We start from the raw sequence: 16,408 nt of genomic DNA on the forward strand, positions 1-16,408 counted from the left end.
TAACGTGTGTGTGTGTGTGTGTGTCACGTGTGTTGTGTGTGCGCGCACCGCGCGGGTGCTGGGAAGTGACGTAGAAAGTACAAAACAGAGTTATATTGCCTCCTCAGACAACAGCTATATTGAAGAAAAGCTTTTACATCTAATAAACAGAAAATCCCAAAGCGCGCGCGAGTGGCATACTGGGAACTTAAAGGTACACACACAGTCCCACTGGCAAATGTCACAAATGTGTTTTTCTGTTCAGGCTGTTAATTTGTTTCCTTTTGTACGCAATTAATCAATTGATTGTTTTATTAACAGTTTGCAGAATTACAGTACATCTCCAATCGTGTCGCCCCCCTGGGGGCGTTTTTTGGGGGTCTCAAGGTTCGGGACCCCTAGGGACCCCCAGGGACCCCCCAGGAACCCCCACATGGTAACTCTTTCATTTCTCAACCGTTTTGGACGGGGGTGGGTTTGTTGGAATCGTGTCACCCCCCTGGGGGCGTTTTTGTCTCAAGGTTCGGGGACCCCTGGGGACCCCCAGGGACCCCCACATGGTAACTCTTTCATTTCTCAACCGTTTTGGACACAAATGCACCCAGTGTCACAAATGCACCCAGAAACGATATATTTCAAATGTTTTAAAATAATCAAGGGGTATGTATCTCCACTTACTTTTTCGACCCGATTCCAACGGTGGTGGTCTTATCTCTCTATGATGTCAGAAAGTGGGTGTAAACGCCTCCTATCGGTCCCTTGCCCTCGAAACACGTCTGGAAATAAGTGAGACCATTTTCGGACTCAGCACGACAAGCTGAACACGCTGATATGTGTTTCCCAGCACACGGACTTACGGTTCTCTTAATTGGCTAGCGTTAGGGTTAGTTTTCAAAGCGCGATAGCTCGGGAACAATAGGTCCGTCAGCCAAGTAATTCACATGGGCGCGTACAGATCTCCAAGATCTACGCTCCGATAGGTCCGCCATTCTCGTGCGACACCCGTAGCAAGAGTTCTCCAACTCTGACCTGTAATCCACAAGCCTTATAGACATGGTAAACCTTATAGTGTATTGAATGGCAAAATGCTAACCCTAATTTTGAGAACCACACGTCCGTGCGCGGGGAGACACATATTGGCGCGTTCGTATAATCGATAGCTATGTGTGGATGTAAAGCACGCCCAATTTCGACCTTTGTGGGAGGAGCTATCGCGCCTCAAAGTCTAAACCTAGTTTTTTGAACCACATGGCCGTGTGTGGAGAAACACATATCAGATTGTTCGTCCTGACAAGCTATATAACATACTAAAAGATGGGCCTCTAACATCCAATGGTTTTTGACTTAGAGGCCTTAGAGAGGCTAGACAAATAACAAAAAACGTTTTTTCAACGGGACCAATTCCATTAAATCCAGCGTGAACAAGTGAGTCAGACTAAGTAGTTTTTGTAAAAAAATAATAATATTTGTGTTAGTGGGGTCCAAAAAACGTGTCTAGGACCAAGTTCAATGGATTCAGCTTGATGAGACGAAGAAGAAATTTGCCTGCTCAAAACAAACGGACACATTTTGGATTTTTTATTGATTTTAACGCGTTGGAGGCCACTAAAAATCAATTTTTTTAAGGATTTCTCTAAATACACTTCCCCCCCCCCTATGTCAAGTAAGGGAAATCTAATGGTGTTAGTTTTAACTGTCTAGAAGACTTAGAAATGGGTCAAATTGCTGTTTGAAAGTTTCAAAAAATCATATTTTCTCGAATTTTAGTCATTTTGCTCCAAAACTCCTTCTACCCCCACTAAACCAATGGCGCCAGAAGTGCCTTAAGTTACCATGTGGGGGGTCCCTGGGGGTCCCTGGGGGTCCCTACGGGTCCCCGAACCTTGAGACCCCCCACCCCCCCGTCGTCGTCGTCCACTCACACACTTAACAGCCTTTGTATTGAGTTTGTGCTTGAAATGTACTGTAATTCTGCAAACTGTTAATAAATATTTCAATCAATCAATCAATCAAGCGGGAAAATCAATAAAGCCAACCTCTGGGTTAAAATAACCCAGCGCTTTGACCCAGGGGTTACCCAGGGTGATGGGTAGACAGAACAACCCAGCAGTGTGTTTACAGTAACCAAATAAACCAGAATAATGGCTGAACGAAATTAACCCAGCAACCTCTGGGTTAAAATAACCCAGGCAGGTGTTGAAGCGCTTTGACCCAGGGGTTACCCAGGGTGATGGGTAGACAGAACAACCCAGCAGTGTGTTTACAGTAACCAAATAAACCAGAATAATGGCTGAACGAAATTAACCCAGCAAGGTGTTCATAGAAATAGCCCAAGACTTCTCTTTGTGTGGCCATATGGAGTACTTTGTCAGGCATTCCCAAATATGGAGGCTATGCAGACGTCAGAATGATGTCAGAACAAGCCAGCTCCATATGGACCCTGGGCAGGGGCCCTGTCCAGAGCCCGGGCAGAGGCCTTTTTGGGGCGGTTCTGGACATGATATAGGCTACTTCAGTGGTTCCCAAAGTGGGGTCCGGGGACCCCTAGGGGTCCTTGAGAGAGTTCCAGAGGGTCCCCAGCTAAATGATGATTAGGAACCAAATGGACCCTTATGGCTCTGTAACACAGAGTGTACAAATGTACCAAAGTGTACACTCTCAGAGTAAAATGATTTGAACTGATTTTACAACATGCATTGGGGTCCCAGAGATAGAAATGACATTAAATGGGGGTCCATAGCCTAATTCAGGTCAAACCTGGGGGTCCTTGAAATGAAAATCAAGAGCCATAAAAATCTTCTCTTATGGGGCTTCCTTGGCATATATTTTCTAATGGGGGTCCGCGGGCTAATGAGTGTCAATTTGGGGGTCCTTGCCTTGAAAAAGTTTGGGGACCACTGGGCTACTTTACAAGTTTTCTGAATATGATGAAAATAAAGAAAGCAAATTAAATGATCTAGTGTGAAACATTATTTAATATATAATGAAATAAAACAGCATCACATTTGTTAAACGTATATGGCGTGTTCTATTAAACAATTTCAAAAGCATTAGACATACAAATTGAACATCAGCTATGATAATTGTTGATCTGATTGATAGCTAGATTACTGGCCAATCTGAGTCTTAAAGGAGATTTAAATGAGATTCTGTTGAGATCTCTTTTACAGATCAACAGAGGTTGTTGTGAGACAAAGCTGAGATGCATCTAAAAGGCTCAAAGGAGATTTAAATGAGATAATGTTGAGATCTCTTTTACAGATCAACAGAGGTTGTTGTGAGACAAAGCTGAGATGCATCTAAAAGGCTCAAAGGAGATTTAAATGAGATAATGTTGAGATCTCTTTTACAGATCAACAAAGGTCGTTGTGAGACAAAGCTGAGATGTATCTAGAAGGCTCAAATGAGATTTAAATGAGATAATGTTGAGATCTCTTTTACAGATCAACAGAGGTCGCTGTGAGACAAAGCTGAGATGTATCTAAAAGGCTTAAATGAGATTTAAATGAGATAATGTTGAGATCTCTTTTACAGATCAACAGAGGTTGTTGTGAGACAAAGATGAGATGTATCTAAAAGGCTCAAATGAGATTGAAATGAGATAATGTTGAGATCTCTTTTACAGATCAACAAAGGTCGTTGTGAGACAAAGCTGAGATGTATCTAGAAGGCTCAAATGAGATTTAAATGAGATAATGTTGAGATCTCTTTTACAGATCAACAGAGGTCGCTGTGAGACAAAGCTGAGATGTATCTAAAAGGCTTAAATGAGATTTAAATGAGATAATGTTGAGATCTCTTTTACAGATCAACAGAGGTCGTTGTGAGACAAAGCTGAGATGTATCTAAAAGGCTTAAATGAGATTTAAATGAGATAATGTTGAGAGCTCTCTCTGAGCTAAGTTTGAGACGCAACAAGTATGCTAAATTGAGCAACATTTGAGCCATTATTGAGATCTCCTTTATAGATCATTAGAGGTTCCATCTGAGACATGTTTCTCAGCAGAAAATGATGAGAAACAGGAGCCATAGCTGAGATCTCCTTTTTGTATCACATTGATCTCATTTATGGCTTGAGAAACCAACGAGAAATAGACGAGCTCTCAATCTTGGATTCTGCTTTCATGGTGCTGATGGATATATCCCACCAATCTGAAATGAGAAGTATATACACTGCACATTGGTACTATAGACAAATAAATATGAACCATATTCAGACTGACTATCAGAAATACAATATGACCAGAAATATACTTGGATGAATTCAGACTTGATTACTAGTATTGTAGTCATCTATTAATTCAAAACATTTTTAAATGCAGGGGGTGTTTCTTGACTACTCTAAAATGGATACATAAATTGCAGCACAAAACACGGAATACTACGTGCGTGCATGTGTGTGTGCGTGAGCGCGTGCGTAGGGACAAATTAGCCATTGGGCCAGTGGGGCCGTGGCCCAGGGGCCCTTGGCATTCAGGGGCCCCTCGGGGAAATTGGACCGTGAGGTACTAGGTTTGACGCCCTGAAAAGGGCTCCTGAGACCCTCCATTGGCTGTTGATTTTGTTAAATTTAGGTAAAAAAGATGATAAAAACACAAAAATGTCGCGTGCACGCGCACTATGGGGGCCCTGCAAATATTACCGGCCCAGGGGCCCTCGTGGGGGTTAATCCGTCCCTGCGCGTGCGTGCATGTGTGTGTGCGCACATGTGTGCATGTGTTTTGGAGAGAGAGACACACCGGCAGCACGGAGACAGTCCTTAGACCAGTCCTTGGCCCAGTCAGAGAAACATTCACAGACAAGCAGTGTGTGAGCCTTCAGCTTGGCCATCCAACCAGCCTTTTCCAAAGTCTTATTGTTTGGGTCCAAGACCACTTCATTGCCTGTCCTGTCCTGCTTGCCTGTAAAGGGGAAAAAGGGGGATGGGATTTTGTTTTTAAGCTGGCAAAAGGTCTGCAGACAAAAACTGACATGATTTGGGCAGGAATTGAGTCAAATGAAATAGGACACATACTGTATAATCCCACACTGACTGATGTATGTATTGGAACAGAAAGTCATGTTTGGATCAATCAATATGACGACATTGTGTACACTGCCTATGTAGGGCTATAGTGGTTTTATGTTGATTTATTTTTATGAATCACAAAACTCTAAACAATGCAGAGACAAATGTTATTTGTTTCACTTAAAAAAATGTTTGAAACATACTCTTTTTGGAAAAAAATAGGTACAATCTTGTGAGTCATACGAGACCGTCAAACAGGGATTTTATATCCCATAATGTTTGCCAGTAATTGTCCTAAATAAAATCATGGGCCCCCCCTTCTTTTATTTATTTATTTCTTGTGCCAATACAGCCAAATGCCATACAGATGCTGGCTGCAACCCACAACTTACACAGCCCTGGCTGGGCAACCCATGCCATCTTTTCTATTTAAGAATTTAGAATACTTTCGCTCAAATTGGCCAGTGTGCATGTCATGCATCCAATGGCAGTATTTTGCATTTGATGATCCATCTGCAGGATTTGAGTTTGACCCACACATCACTATTACTGTAGGCTACCTTAGTCAGACAAACGTGCAAGTCACTACATGGGATGACTTTAGTAGTTTATACCAAACACACTGACTTCGAACATGATTGCTACTTCGAGTGTACCTTCAAACAGCTTGTTCAGTGTTTGGGCATGAAGTTCTGGATATTTAAAAGTGTACCTTCAAGCAGCTTGTTCAGTGTTTGTGCATGAAGTTCTGGATATTTAAAAGTGTACCTTCAAGCAGCTTGTTCAATGTTTGGGCATGAAGTTCTGGATATTTAAAAGTGTACCTTCAAGCAGCTTGTTCAGTGTTTGGGCATGAAGTTCTGGATATTTAAAAGTGTACCTTCAAGCAGCTTGTTCAGTGTTTGGGCATGAAGTTCTGGATATTTCCCATCTTCTTTTAAGGCCTGAATATGCAGGTCCACCAGGGTCTGGAGCACTTTACACCCGTGGCAAATGCACTCCAAATCTAGAACAAAACGTGCATGTGTGTATGTAAAATGTATGTTAAATGCTCGGATAAATAAATGAACCGAATGAAAAATAAACAATTTAAAAAAGGAATAATTCATACGTTGGAAGAAGTTCTTGATATGGTCAAGTACTTGTGGTATAGGCCGGCTAGGGCGCTGCCACACACGCCTACCAATAACAGAACACAGAGCAAGGGTTATTATTCTAGTTAATTAAAACTACAATTAAAAAAAGAAAAGCACTCCCCAGGTATCTCATATAAACATGGCGGCCCAGTAGTTACAAACAATCTCACGTTACAACTAAACAGTACACAAAAGTGTGTTCATGAAAACATGTTAGGCTCTTGCCGAAAATGTTTTCATAAATAGGCAATGCAGAAACATAACGAACGTGTGTCTCTAGCTATACATGTGTCTGTAGCATTATAGTGTGTGTGTGTGTGTAGCGTTAGACTAAGAAAACCAACAGAACAACGGGACTGACCACAGTGGAGTCTCTCTGGGCTAACTAACTATAAAAGTCACCTTGCACGTAGCTCATGTCAATCTCTGGCTGCGGCTTTATCTCGGTCCCTTCGCTGAACTCACTCCCGAAGTGGGCCTGGTCCACGAAGGCCCCAGCGAGAGAGTACCCTGCCTCACTGGGAGTCATCTCAAACCACACGTCTGCCAAGGAGGAAACTTTGATCAAACTTTCAATCTACCAACATCAAATTCAATGGCCACAACACGCTACATAACTAAGTGCACATATTCATTTATTTATCTTTATTGTCTCCCTCCACCAGGCCGAAGGCATGGGGAGGGCATGGGGAGAGAGTATGTTTTGCACTCCGTCCGTCCGTCCGTGTGTGTGTGTGTGTGTGTGTGTGTGTCCGTCCGTCCGTCCGTCCGTCCTTCCGTCTGTGAACAGCTAATCTCCGGCACCGTTAACCCGGTCGATGCCACATTTTGCACACACACTCCCTGGATGCCAACGATGAACCTCTGCCCCAAACTTTCCAGAACGGCCTGTTATAGCGCCACCAGGAGGCCGCTTTGTGCAAAACAAGTTTTTGGACAGTACACCTACAGATTTTGTCCAAACATCACGCAAATTGGTACACAGTCTTTCTAGAGCCATTCAACGAAACAGGTCTTTCAGATTTCTCAGACTCCATCCTGATTGGCTAAGATTGGCTTCCAAAGTTCGCAGGAGTGCTCAGATTCTAACTAAATGCTGCAAATCATGAACACATTGTGTGATTTCCGTGAAATTGTGCACGCACATTCCCACTAGGCCGAGGAAGAAATGCCACATGAACATTTTCAACTCAGCCTCATGGTGGCGCTATAACTGGCCGAAAAGTGTTTTTACATCTAACTGCACGGATCTGTGGATAACTTTGTATGCCAACTCCCTAGAGGCCAAGGAAAAACCTTTGCCTGGAATTTTTCACATCTGCTCTTTATAGCGCCACCAGGAGGCCGACCTATGTAAAACACATTTTCTAATATTACTCCTTCAGATTTTATCCACATTTCACGCAAATCGGTACACATGCTCTTCATAGTCATGTGATCAACACGGGTTTGTTTGATTTCTCATAATCCACCCTCATTGGCTACGATTGGCTTCTAAACCTTTCAGGAGTAGCCCGCTTTGTACCCGTTTTGTACAAATCGCCACAACTACTCAACGCAGCGTCCGATTGTGGTGAAACTGTCCATGCATATTCCCACTAGGCTTTGGAAGAAATGTCACTTGACAGTTTTCAAATCAGCCTCATGGTGGCGCTACAACAGGCCAAGCCTCGTCACACACACACTCCTATCCTCCTGGTGGAGACCTGTGCCCAGAAGGGCACTTTTTCTAGTTAGTTAAGTGTTTTTCTCACAATATGTCGATGATGAAACAATGACTCTGTACATGCGCAGGAGCAGGGATTGAACCCCAAGTCTCCCACTCGCCAGACCAACACACAACCTGTCGTGCCAATAGGGCTGAGCCCGATTGGCAGGGCTGTTGTGGGCCGGGTCTTGGTCTTGGCACGCACGCACGCACACATGCACACACACACACACGCACGCACGCACGCACGCACGCACGCACGCACGCACGCACGCACACACACACACACACACACACACACACACACACACACACACACACACACACACACACACACACACACACACACTCACACACACACACACACACACACACACACACACACACACACACAAACACACACACACACACACACACACACACACACACACACACACACACACACACACACACACACACACACACACACACACACACACACACGCATGATGAAAAGAGAAATTACACTTTACTTTCTGAAACGGTGTTGTTTTTGGCATCCTGTTGGTTGACCGTCTTGTCAATCATGGTATAGATGGGATAGGGGTCCGAGCTGTCTCGTCCTCTCTGGGCTGAAAGCACATTCTCACCTATCTGAAGAGACAACAACACTGGCTGAATGCTTCCTCTCATTCCTCAGATATGTCATATCATTTGTATTGTACATTTGTGTTGTTTGTTTTGCAAGCCACTATGACAGAATATATATACTGCACAATCAATAGACCTCTTTCACGATGACGGGGACAATCATTGCAGACCAGAAATGTGTCAAAGAGTAGTTGCTGTAGTATTCGCTGTAGTACTTTTTCAGCTGTGCTTTCATCTCCTCCCACGGCAGACTCCCAGAACCTAGCCTTGTTACTATGGCGTCTGTCACAGAGGGTTTGGAGGACCAGTTGAGCTCTTGGTACAAGGAGGCCATGCACCTGTGGAGGACAAGAGAGAAATGGGGCGACTGTGGCTCAGGAGTAGCTGTGGCTCAGGTAGTCCAATGATCCATGGGTCGACGGTTCGAATCCCAGCTCCTCCTGTCTACATGTCGAAGTGTCCTTGGGCAAGACACTGAACCCCAAATTGCTCCCGATGTGCTGGCTGCTACCCTGCATGGCTTCCGCCGCAATCGGTGTATGAATGGGTGAATGTAATGTACTATGTAAAGTGCCTTGGATAAAGCTGCTATATACATTTTCCATTTACCAAATACAGCCTACATGATTTAATTAAGCAATATTACATGAGGGTTACTTTATCGTGAATATTGGCACGACAGCGTTGCTGCAGGAACAAGGCTTTAGTTTAATCATGTGGGGACCCACCTGGGGATCCCTAACCACAGGTTGAGAAGCACTGGGGTCTAGTGCAGGGGTAGGCAACAGGCGGCCCGCATAGCCAAAACTAGCCCCCCAGAAATAATATCTAACCCGTGAGAATATATATTATTTTCTAATACAATATCAGACCGACAATCTCACATATAGGCTATTATGTCCAAATGAGAAACTATCACCATCTAAAGAAGGTTTATTATACTTATTATTAATATACTGATACTCCTGTTGAGAGTGACAGTGCAGGGAGAGCAGCTGCGTGAAAAGAGTGTTATATTAATTTAAATTGAGATATTCCTAAAAAATTGACATTTTGTAATGTCAATTGACGCTAAGAAAGGCCAGAAACGTGCGTTGGCCGGCGCCGCGGCCCGGCCCCTCCATAAAAGCCTTGGAGAGATATTGGCCCGAGGACAAACTCAGTTGCCTATACCCCTGGTCTAGTATTCTCTCTCTCTCTCTCTCTCTACCATGTAGATCCTGAGACTCCGGCCAGGTACATCATGCAGTCCAGAAGTCCTTCTTTCCCCAGTTGGAGCAATGATCCCAGCAGCGCCACCATGGCTTTCTCTCCTCCCCCAGAGGCAATCAAAGCAATGTTGGGAACCTCTTCCTTTAAAGAGAAAGATTATTGCTGAATATTGCTCGTTTCAAATCCACAATACTTTTGAGATTATGTTTCCAACTTCATTATTATGCTTCCAACAATTTGCTGGATATTAACCTTTTTCTTTTCTTTTGTTTTTGCTATGACTATATGTATAGCCCATGCATTTTTACATAATGTAAAACATTTCACATCACTGAAGTGTCGATTATGTGAGTTGTTGTGTTTCACTACAATGAACATCACTACACCGGCGCCCACACGGCTCCATTTTATTATTAATGAGATATATAGGTTCCATGGCTGTATAGCTCAAACGATCCCTGGTCCAATTCCTCATGGGGGCCCTGGCCCCCCGGCCCCCATGGACTCTACGTCACTAATAGGTTCCATGGCTGTATAGCTCAAACGGTTCTGCCTGTTCAAAGTCTGCATTTTTGGCCAATGGTTGTGAGTTTCGTTTCTTGGTGAAAACCGACTGCATGGTTAATCCAGAACTGCCCTGCATGGCCCTTCTGTTAATAATGTGTGGTGGAAGCACTGTCTGTACTGATAACACCCAATTATTGAAATCCCAAACATGTTATAGACTTGGACCATGCATATAGGTGCGGCCACACCTATTGTTTTTAGACAGCTGGTGGATGGAAAAGAAGCTCCACCTCCACTGACTTTTTGCGCGACGGCCAGATTCCCGGAAACGCTCTCCTCCGCGCAAAAAGTCTGCGGAGGTGGAGCTTCTTTTCCATCCACCAGCTGTCTAAAAACTCGGAATTTAAGCTGCGCAGAGCTTAAGAAGTGCGCAGCTTAAGACCGTTTTGCGCTAAGGTGTGGAGACGGTGACCGGCACACTGTCTCAAAATAGCTAACCCTGGTATTGGTGAAAATAGGAGATCTACAAGCTGTCAGTCAGTCAGTCAGTCAGTCAGTCAGTCAGTCAGTCAGTCAGTCAGTCTCTCAGTCAGTCAGTCAGTCAGTCAGTCAGGCATACCAGAGTGCAGGGGATGCCGTTCTTCTTCAGGCATTGTTGAACTGTGTCTCTTCGACTGGTGACATACTGCTTCTCTCCCTCATTGAGATAATGACCAATTCTGACCTTGAAAAAAATAACAACATAGAATATATAAATATATAATATCTATAATATCTATATACCTAATCCAAACAATTATGTTTTCTACTTTTTTGTGTGTGACAGAGCTAGCATATTCCGTGTTCGCACAGACACGTACAGGGACATACATAGGGACACACATAGCTGCGTAATGGAGCGGAGGCGCCGCTCAAAAAAAGAAAATCTAATCGTTTTTCAGAAAGTAGCAAAGTAACCCTGACCCAGCCCCATTCAATGAGATGATTTCTATAGGTAGGCATCGGGTAGCCTCGATACCCAGGCTTTAATTTCGTCTGCAGGCATCGGGTGACTTGAAAGTAGGCTACCAAAAGTAAAAGCAGAATTTCAAAGCGTTCAAAATGTATAATAAATATTTTGAAAATAGCAGATTGTGTTTTTTTGTGATCAAGTTTTTTTTGTTTTTTTTTGTTAAAAAAGGGGTTTCAACAAGATATCAACACGATTCTAGATAAAATATATGTTTCTCCTTCTCCTAGTAAAATACAGCAGAATTTCACGAAAGAATAAGAATAAAATAAATAGTGGAGAAAAATACTCCTAAAAGTCCTAAAAGAAATCACACCCGTGTGAAGTGAGGGGCGCTAATATATTAAAGTCTAACTCATGTTGATTAGGTGATGTAATGGTGATGTAAAACAAACGGTGCCAACACAAACATTAAATGCCATTAACAATAAAGAGACAATATAACGTAAATGACACGTTATGACGTACATTTTCCCTTCATTGTCAATGGCGTTTACAAAACAAACATTGAACTAAAGACAAACATTAAACCTGTGTATAGGAGGGGCTGGCGCCCCTCAAAAAATATTTCATAAAATAAGCATAATATAATATCTGGTGATAAAACAGTGTACTGAATGAGTTTCAGAGTTAATCTAATCTATTTTAATGCATTATTTTAAAGCGTTAACAGACTTTCTTTTAACAATATACTTACATAAATAAATAAGGTAACTTACCCATTCAGCCATGTTCTCTGCTGTCAGCCAAATGAGCAAGGTGAGCTTGAATCCTGTGATCTTGAGCTTGAGAGGGCTGTGAGTGTGACACCTATACCTTTATGCTACCTTTATTAATCTGCCATTTCCTTGTAGCCCATGCGTGATGCATGGGCTACAAGGAAATGGCAGATTAATTTCAAGTCAGACTAGTCTGGGGAAAATAAATCTGCATCTAATATGCATTTCCTCATAGTTCATTCATGATGTAGGCCTAGTATGGCACAGTACTAGGGACATTCTAGGCTCACCTGTCTGTGTTCCTATTATGTTCCTATGGCGGGTGCTATGTTGAGTTCTATGTTCCCCAGATACTGTAGTTTCTATGGCACCCCCCCCCCCCAACCCCCTCAGACCTGGTCTTGACTTGGGCTTGACTTGGGCTTGCTTTATATTAGGTGGACTCGACTGCAACGCACACAACAACCTGGGGCTTTTGTATACATGCACTCCAACATTATGTTGAAACACATAATTCAGCAGTGGGTTCTGAATGACACTCAACCCAACACAGAAACGACACAGCAGCAAATATAATAACATATCTTTCTTGACTATGTGCATGCAAAGTCGTTAAATATATCTATAATCTTTACATCCTGTAATACCTGATGACAATCTCCCAGACACCAAATAAAAAGCATGCAACACCAAACAAAAGGCATGAATACCAAACAAAGAGAAAGAACAGTATACAGCAGCAGGTAGCCTGCATTCTGAATCGTGACTATATATGTATTCCAGCGGACGCCAACGCTGGGCACTTTAACCATATAGCCTATATTAATAAAGTGTCACTGCTACTGTGCCTATACATTTGAGAATAATAATAAGGTGTAATCTATGCATAATGTATTCTAATAACAATAATATAAATCTAAGCAAAATGTTATAGTTAGTTAGGTCTACTTTAGTATGGCAGATTAATTTCAAGTCAGACTAGTCTGGGGAAAATAAATCTGCATCTAATATGCATTTCCTCATAGTTCATTCATGATGTAGGCCTAGTATGGCACAGTACTAGGGACATTCTAGGCTCACCTGTCTGTGTTCCTATTATGTTCCTATGGCGGGTGCTATGTTGAGTTCTATGTTCCCCAGATACTGTAGTTTCTTTAACCATATAGCCTATATTAATAAAGTGTCACTGCTACTGTGCCTATACATTTGAGAATAATAATAAGGTGTAATCTATGCATAATGTATTCTAATAACAATAATATAAATCTAAGCAAAATGTTATAGTTAGTTAGGTCTACTTTAGTATGGCAGATTAATTTCAAGTCAGACTAGTCTGGGGAAAATAAATCTGCATCTAATATGCATTTCCTCATAGTTCATTCATGATGTAGGCCTAGTATGGCACAGTACTAGGGACATTCTAGGCTCACCTGTCTGTGTTCCTATTATGTTCCTATGGCGGGTGCTATGTTGAGTTCTATGTTCCCCAGATACTGTAGTTTCTATGGCACCCCCCCCCCAACCCCCTCAGACCTGGTCTTGACTTGGGCTTGACTTGGGCTTGCTTTATATTAGGTGGACTCGACTGCAACGCACACAACAACCTGGGGCTTTTGTATACATGCACTCCAACATTATGTTGAAACACATAATTCAGCAGTGGGTTCTGAATGACACTCAACCCAACACAGAAACGACACAGCAGCAAATATAATAACATATCTTTCTTGACTATGTGCATGCAAAGTCGTTAAATATATCTATAATCTTTACATCCTGTAATACCTGATGACAATCTCCCAGACACCAAATAAAAAGCATGCAACACCAAACAAAAGGCATGAATACCAAACAAAGAGAAAGAACAGTATACAGCAGCAGGTAGCCTGCATTCTGAATCGTGACTATATATGTATTCCAGCGGACGCCAACGCTGGGCACTGCGGGGGAGAGAGGGGCACATAAACCCCATAAATCAGGGGTTTTCAACTGATTGTGAACCAGGGACCACCACCTTGACTAAGAACCAACCTGGGGACCACTGTTGCAATAGGATATGGGCTAAGATGAGTGCTTTCGTAACACTTGCTATGGAATGCATCCCATGTATATACTGTTTCTCCACATTTCCTAATAATGATGACTCAATCAGGCAAGCTGGTACACTTCACCCTTCTTGAGATGGAATCATTTTGTTAACATGACTCTGTTGTTTGTGTTCCGTTCTCTATGTGGGTCCGCGGACCCCCAGGGGTCCTTGGGGGGTACCTGCAGGGTTTTTAATATAGCGTCACAATCATTTTAACCACTTTAACCATATAGCCTATATTAATAAAGTGTCACTGCTACTGTGCCTATACATTTGAGAATAATAATAAGGTGTAATCTATGCATAATGTATTCTAATAACAATAATATAAATCTAAGCAAAATGTTATAGTTAGTTAGGTCTACTTTAGTAGGCCTACTTGTAACTTTATAGGTCTGAGTCTGACCGTCTGATTCGGAATCAGGGGTAAGCGGTGATGGTTATAGGACGGGGTGGGAAACTTTGAGGATGGAGAGGGCCACTATAGTTCCACACTCACTACAGAGGGCCACATTGCATATTAACTTTATGAACAGAAATACAAATACATTGGACATAAAAAGGACAATAACATTTTAAAACTATACTCATTAAGCTACATATATTGACTGAAGTAATTCATGTGTGTCATGTTTGCATGTTTGGAATTGTAACAGCTGAAATCAATATAGGCCTACTATATAATATTCTGATATTAACCTGAGGGCCGCATTAAGTGAAAGTGGGGGCCACATGTGGCCCCCGGGCCGCCAGTTGCCCATATATCATATGGGTTAGGAGGGTAACAGGTCAGGTCGCCCCAATTCCATCTCGCCCCGCTTTTTTCCGCCGACCTCACGCCGACAGCTCGGTGCGGCGGTTCTTGTATTCTTTATTTTGTTTTACTGAGAATAAGGTTAGAAATAAGTTTAGGGTTAGGCATAGTTTTACTGGGGTTAAGTTTAGGAATAGGGTTAGGTTTAGGCATTGTTTTACTGAGGTTGAGGTTAGGAATAAGGTTAGGTTTAACCGTTTAAGCATCATTTACTTAGATTACTTTAGGAATACCGGGCCGCGCTGTTCCACCGGCTGTACGCCCGGGGCGAGTTGGTAATGAAATGAAATGAAATCTATATTTACCCAGGATATCTGGGCTAAGCTCAAGAACTTGTTTCCAGCCAGGCCATGCTCATAGAACACATTTCATCGTAGTGGTTCAATGCCTTGTTCAAGGGCACTTCAGCGGTGGTCATTTTAACGTGTCGGACGGCTGATTCGAACTAGGAACCTTCCGGTATCAAGACCGCGCCGCTATCCGTTCGGCCACCGCTGCCAAGGGGTAAAGGGGTGAGCATTCTCGTATTCGTTAGGAGAACCATTAGGTTATCTGCATGACTCGAGAATCAAAACGAGCGCTCACTCGGATCATCCTCTGTGAATCCCAGAGTGGCCGTGGCTAATATGACACACACCCGTTGCAAAGGATGAGAAGCGCAGCGGCAATATTTTTTGCTCGTTTAAACTGTGTTAATCGTTTAAAAGGAATATTTTATTGACAGATCTTTGTCAAGAAGTTAACTATATTTCCTCTTTTATTTGCAGCGCAGCAGCGAGGTAGTTTTTTGTTTTTGTTTCAATGTGCGATGTTTTAGTAGGCGGCAGGCCTATACGTCTGCAAGCTCTCTGGTCCATATACTCCATAGCATTAGAAGTAGACTACCAGAGAGCTCTAGCCTATGTTTGTACGTGTCGTGATATGGATGCGTGCTTTCTTATTTTGACTACTACATCAATAACAGGTCGACGGTCGGCTTGACGTGACGTGACGGTGATGTTGACTCCAGTGCATTTAAGCTGAATAAATCCAGACGAACGTTGGCGCCGTGTATTTCCTGGAGGGACTGGAAAACATCACAACAAAGAGAAAATAACCCAAACTGCTCACATTTAATCTCAACCAGTGTTCATCTCTCTCACCCTCATCTTCTAAGGAGCTAGTGGCATCAACACTTGATATTGATAACCATGTTGAACCCAGTGGTCAAGTTATACAGAATAGGTATGTCAATGTAGCCTTATGTGTATTTGAATGTTCAAGTTACGTCACTAGCCTAAACGGTTAGTTTATTAACTTATGATTCCATGTCTGCATTCTATAGCCTGCGTATAATGCATTATAATTTGCGTATAACCCGGCACAATATAATAGTTGTTCACGCATAAACAGCCTAAACAGGCCTATATGTCTACTCATAATGCTATATCTAACACGTTATGAAGCATTTTATGACTTATAAGCAGATTGCACTGCACTGTAATTACAGTTAAGACAGTCAAGTAGCCTATTATAATGCAATCATAATAACACTATATGCCTTTAATAATTTTCTTATAAGGTCAACAATAGCCTACCCTACTTCATAACTAATGGT

General features: G+C 42.6%; 1 protein-coding gene across 1 annotated transcript; it reads right to left on the bottom strand.

Annotated features, from left to right (window-relative positions):
• Positions 1–4,045: 4,045 nt before the first annotated feature.
• LOC306937191 (cytosolic phospholipase A2 gamma-like) lies at positions 4,046–11,920 on the bottom strand (the record flags this gene model as incomplete). Its single annotated transcript, XM_079520857.1, has 9 exons — positions 4,046–4,131; positions 4,719–4,880; positions 5,868–5,931; positions 6,099–6,166; positions 6,526–6,666; positions 8,344–8,464; positions 8,598–8,799; positions 9,672–9,814; positions 11,909–11,920. The coding sequence occupies 9 exons, from the start codon at positions 11,918–11,920 to the stop codon at positions 4,046–4,048; spliced, it is 999 nt and encodes a 332-aa protein (XP_079376983.1).
• Between the last annotated feature and the right edge of the window lie 4,488 nt (positions 11,921–16,408).

The sequence above is a fragment of the Electrona antarctica genome (genome assembly GCF_951216825.1).
Source record: "Electrona antarctica genome assembly, chromosome: 14".
Taxonomy (NCBI): Eukaryota; Metazoa; Chordata; class Actinopteri; order Myctophiformes; family Myctophidae; genus Electrona; species Electrona antarctica.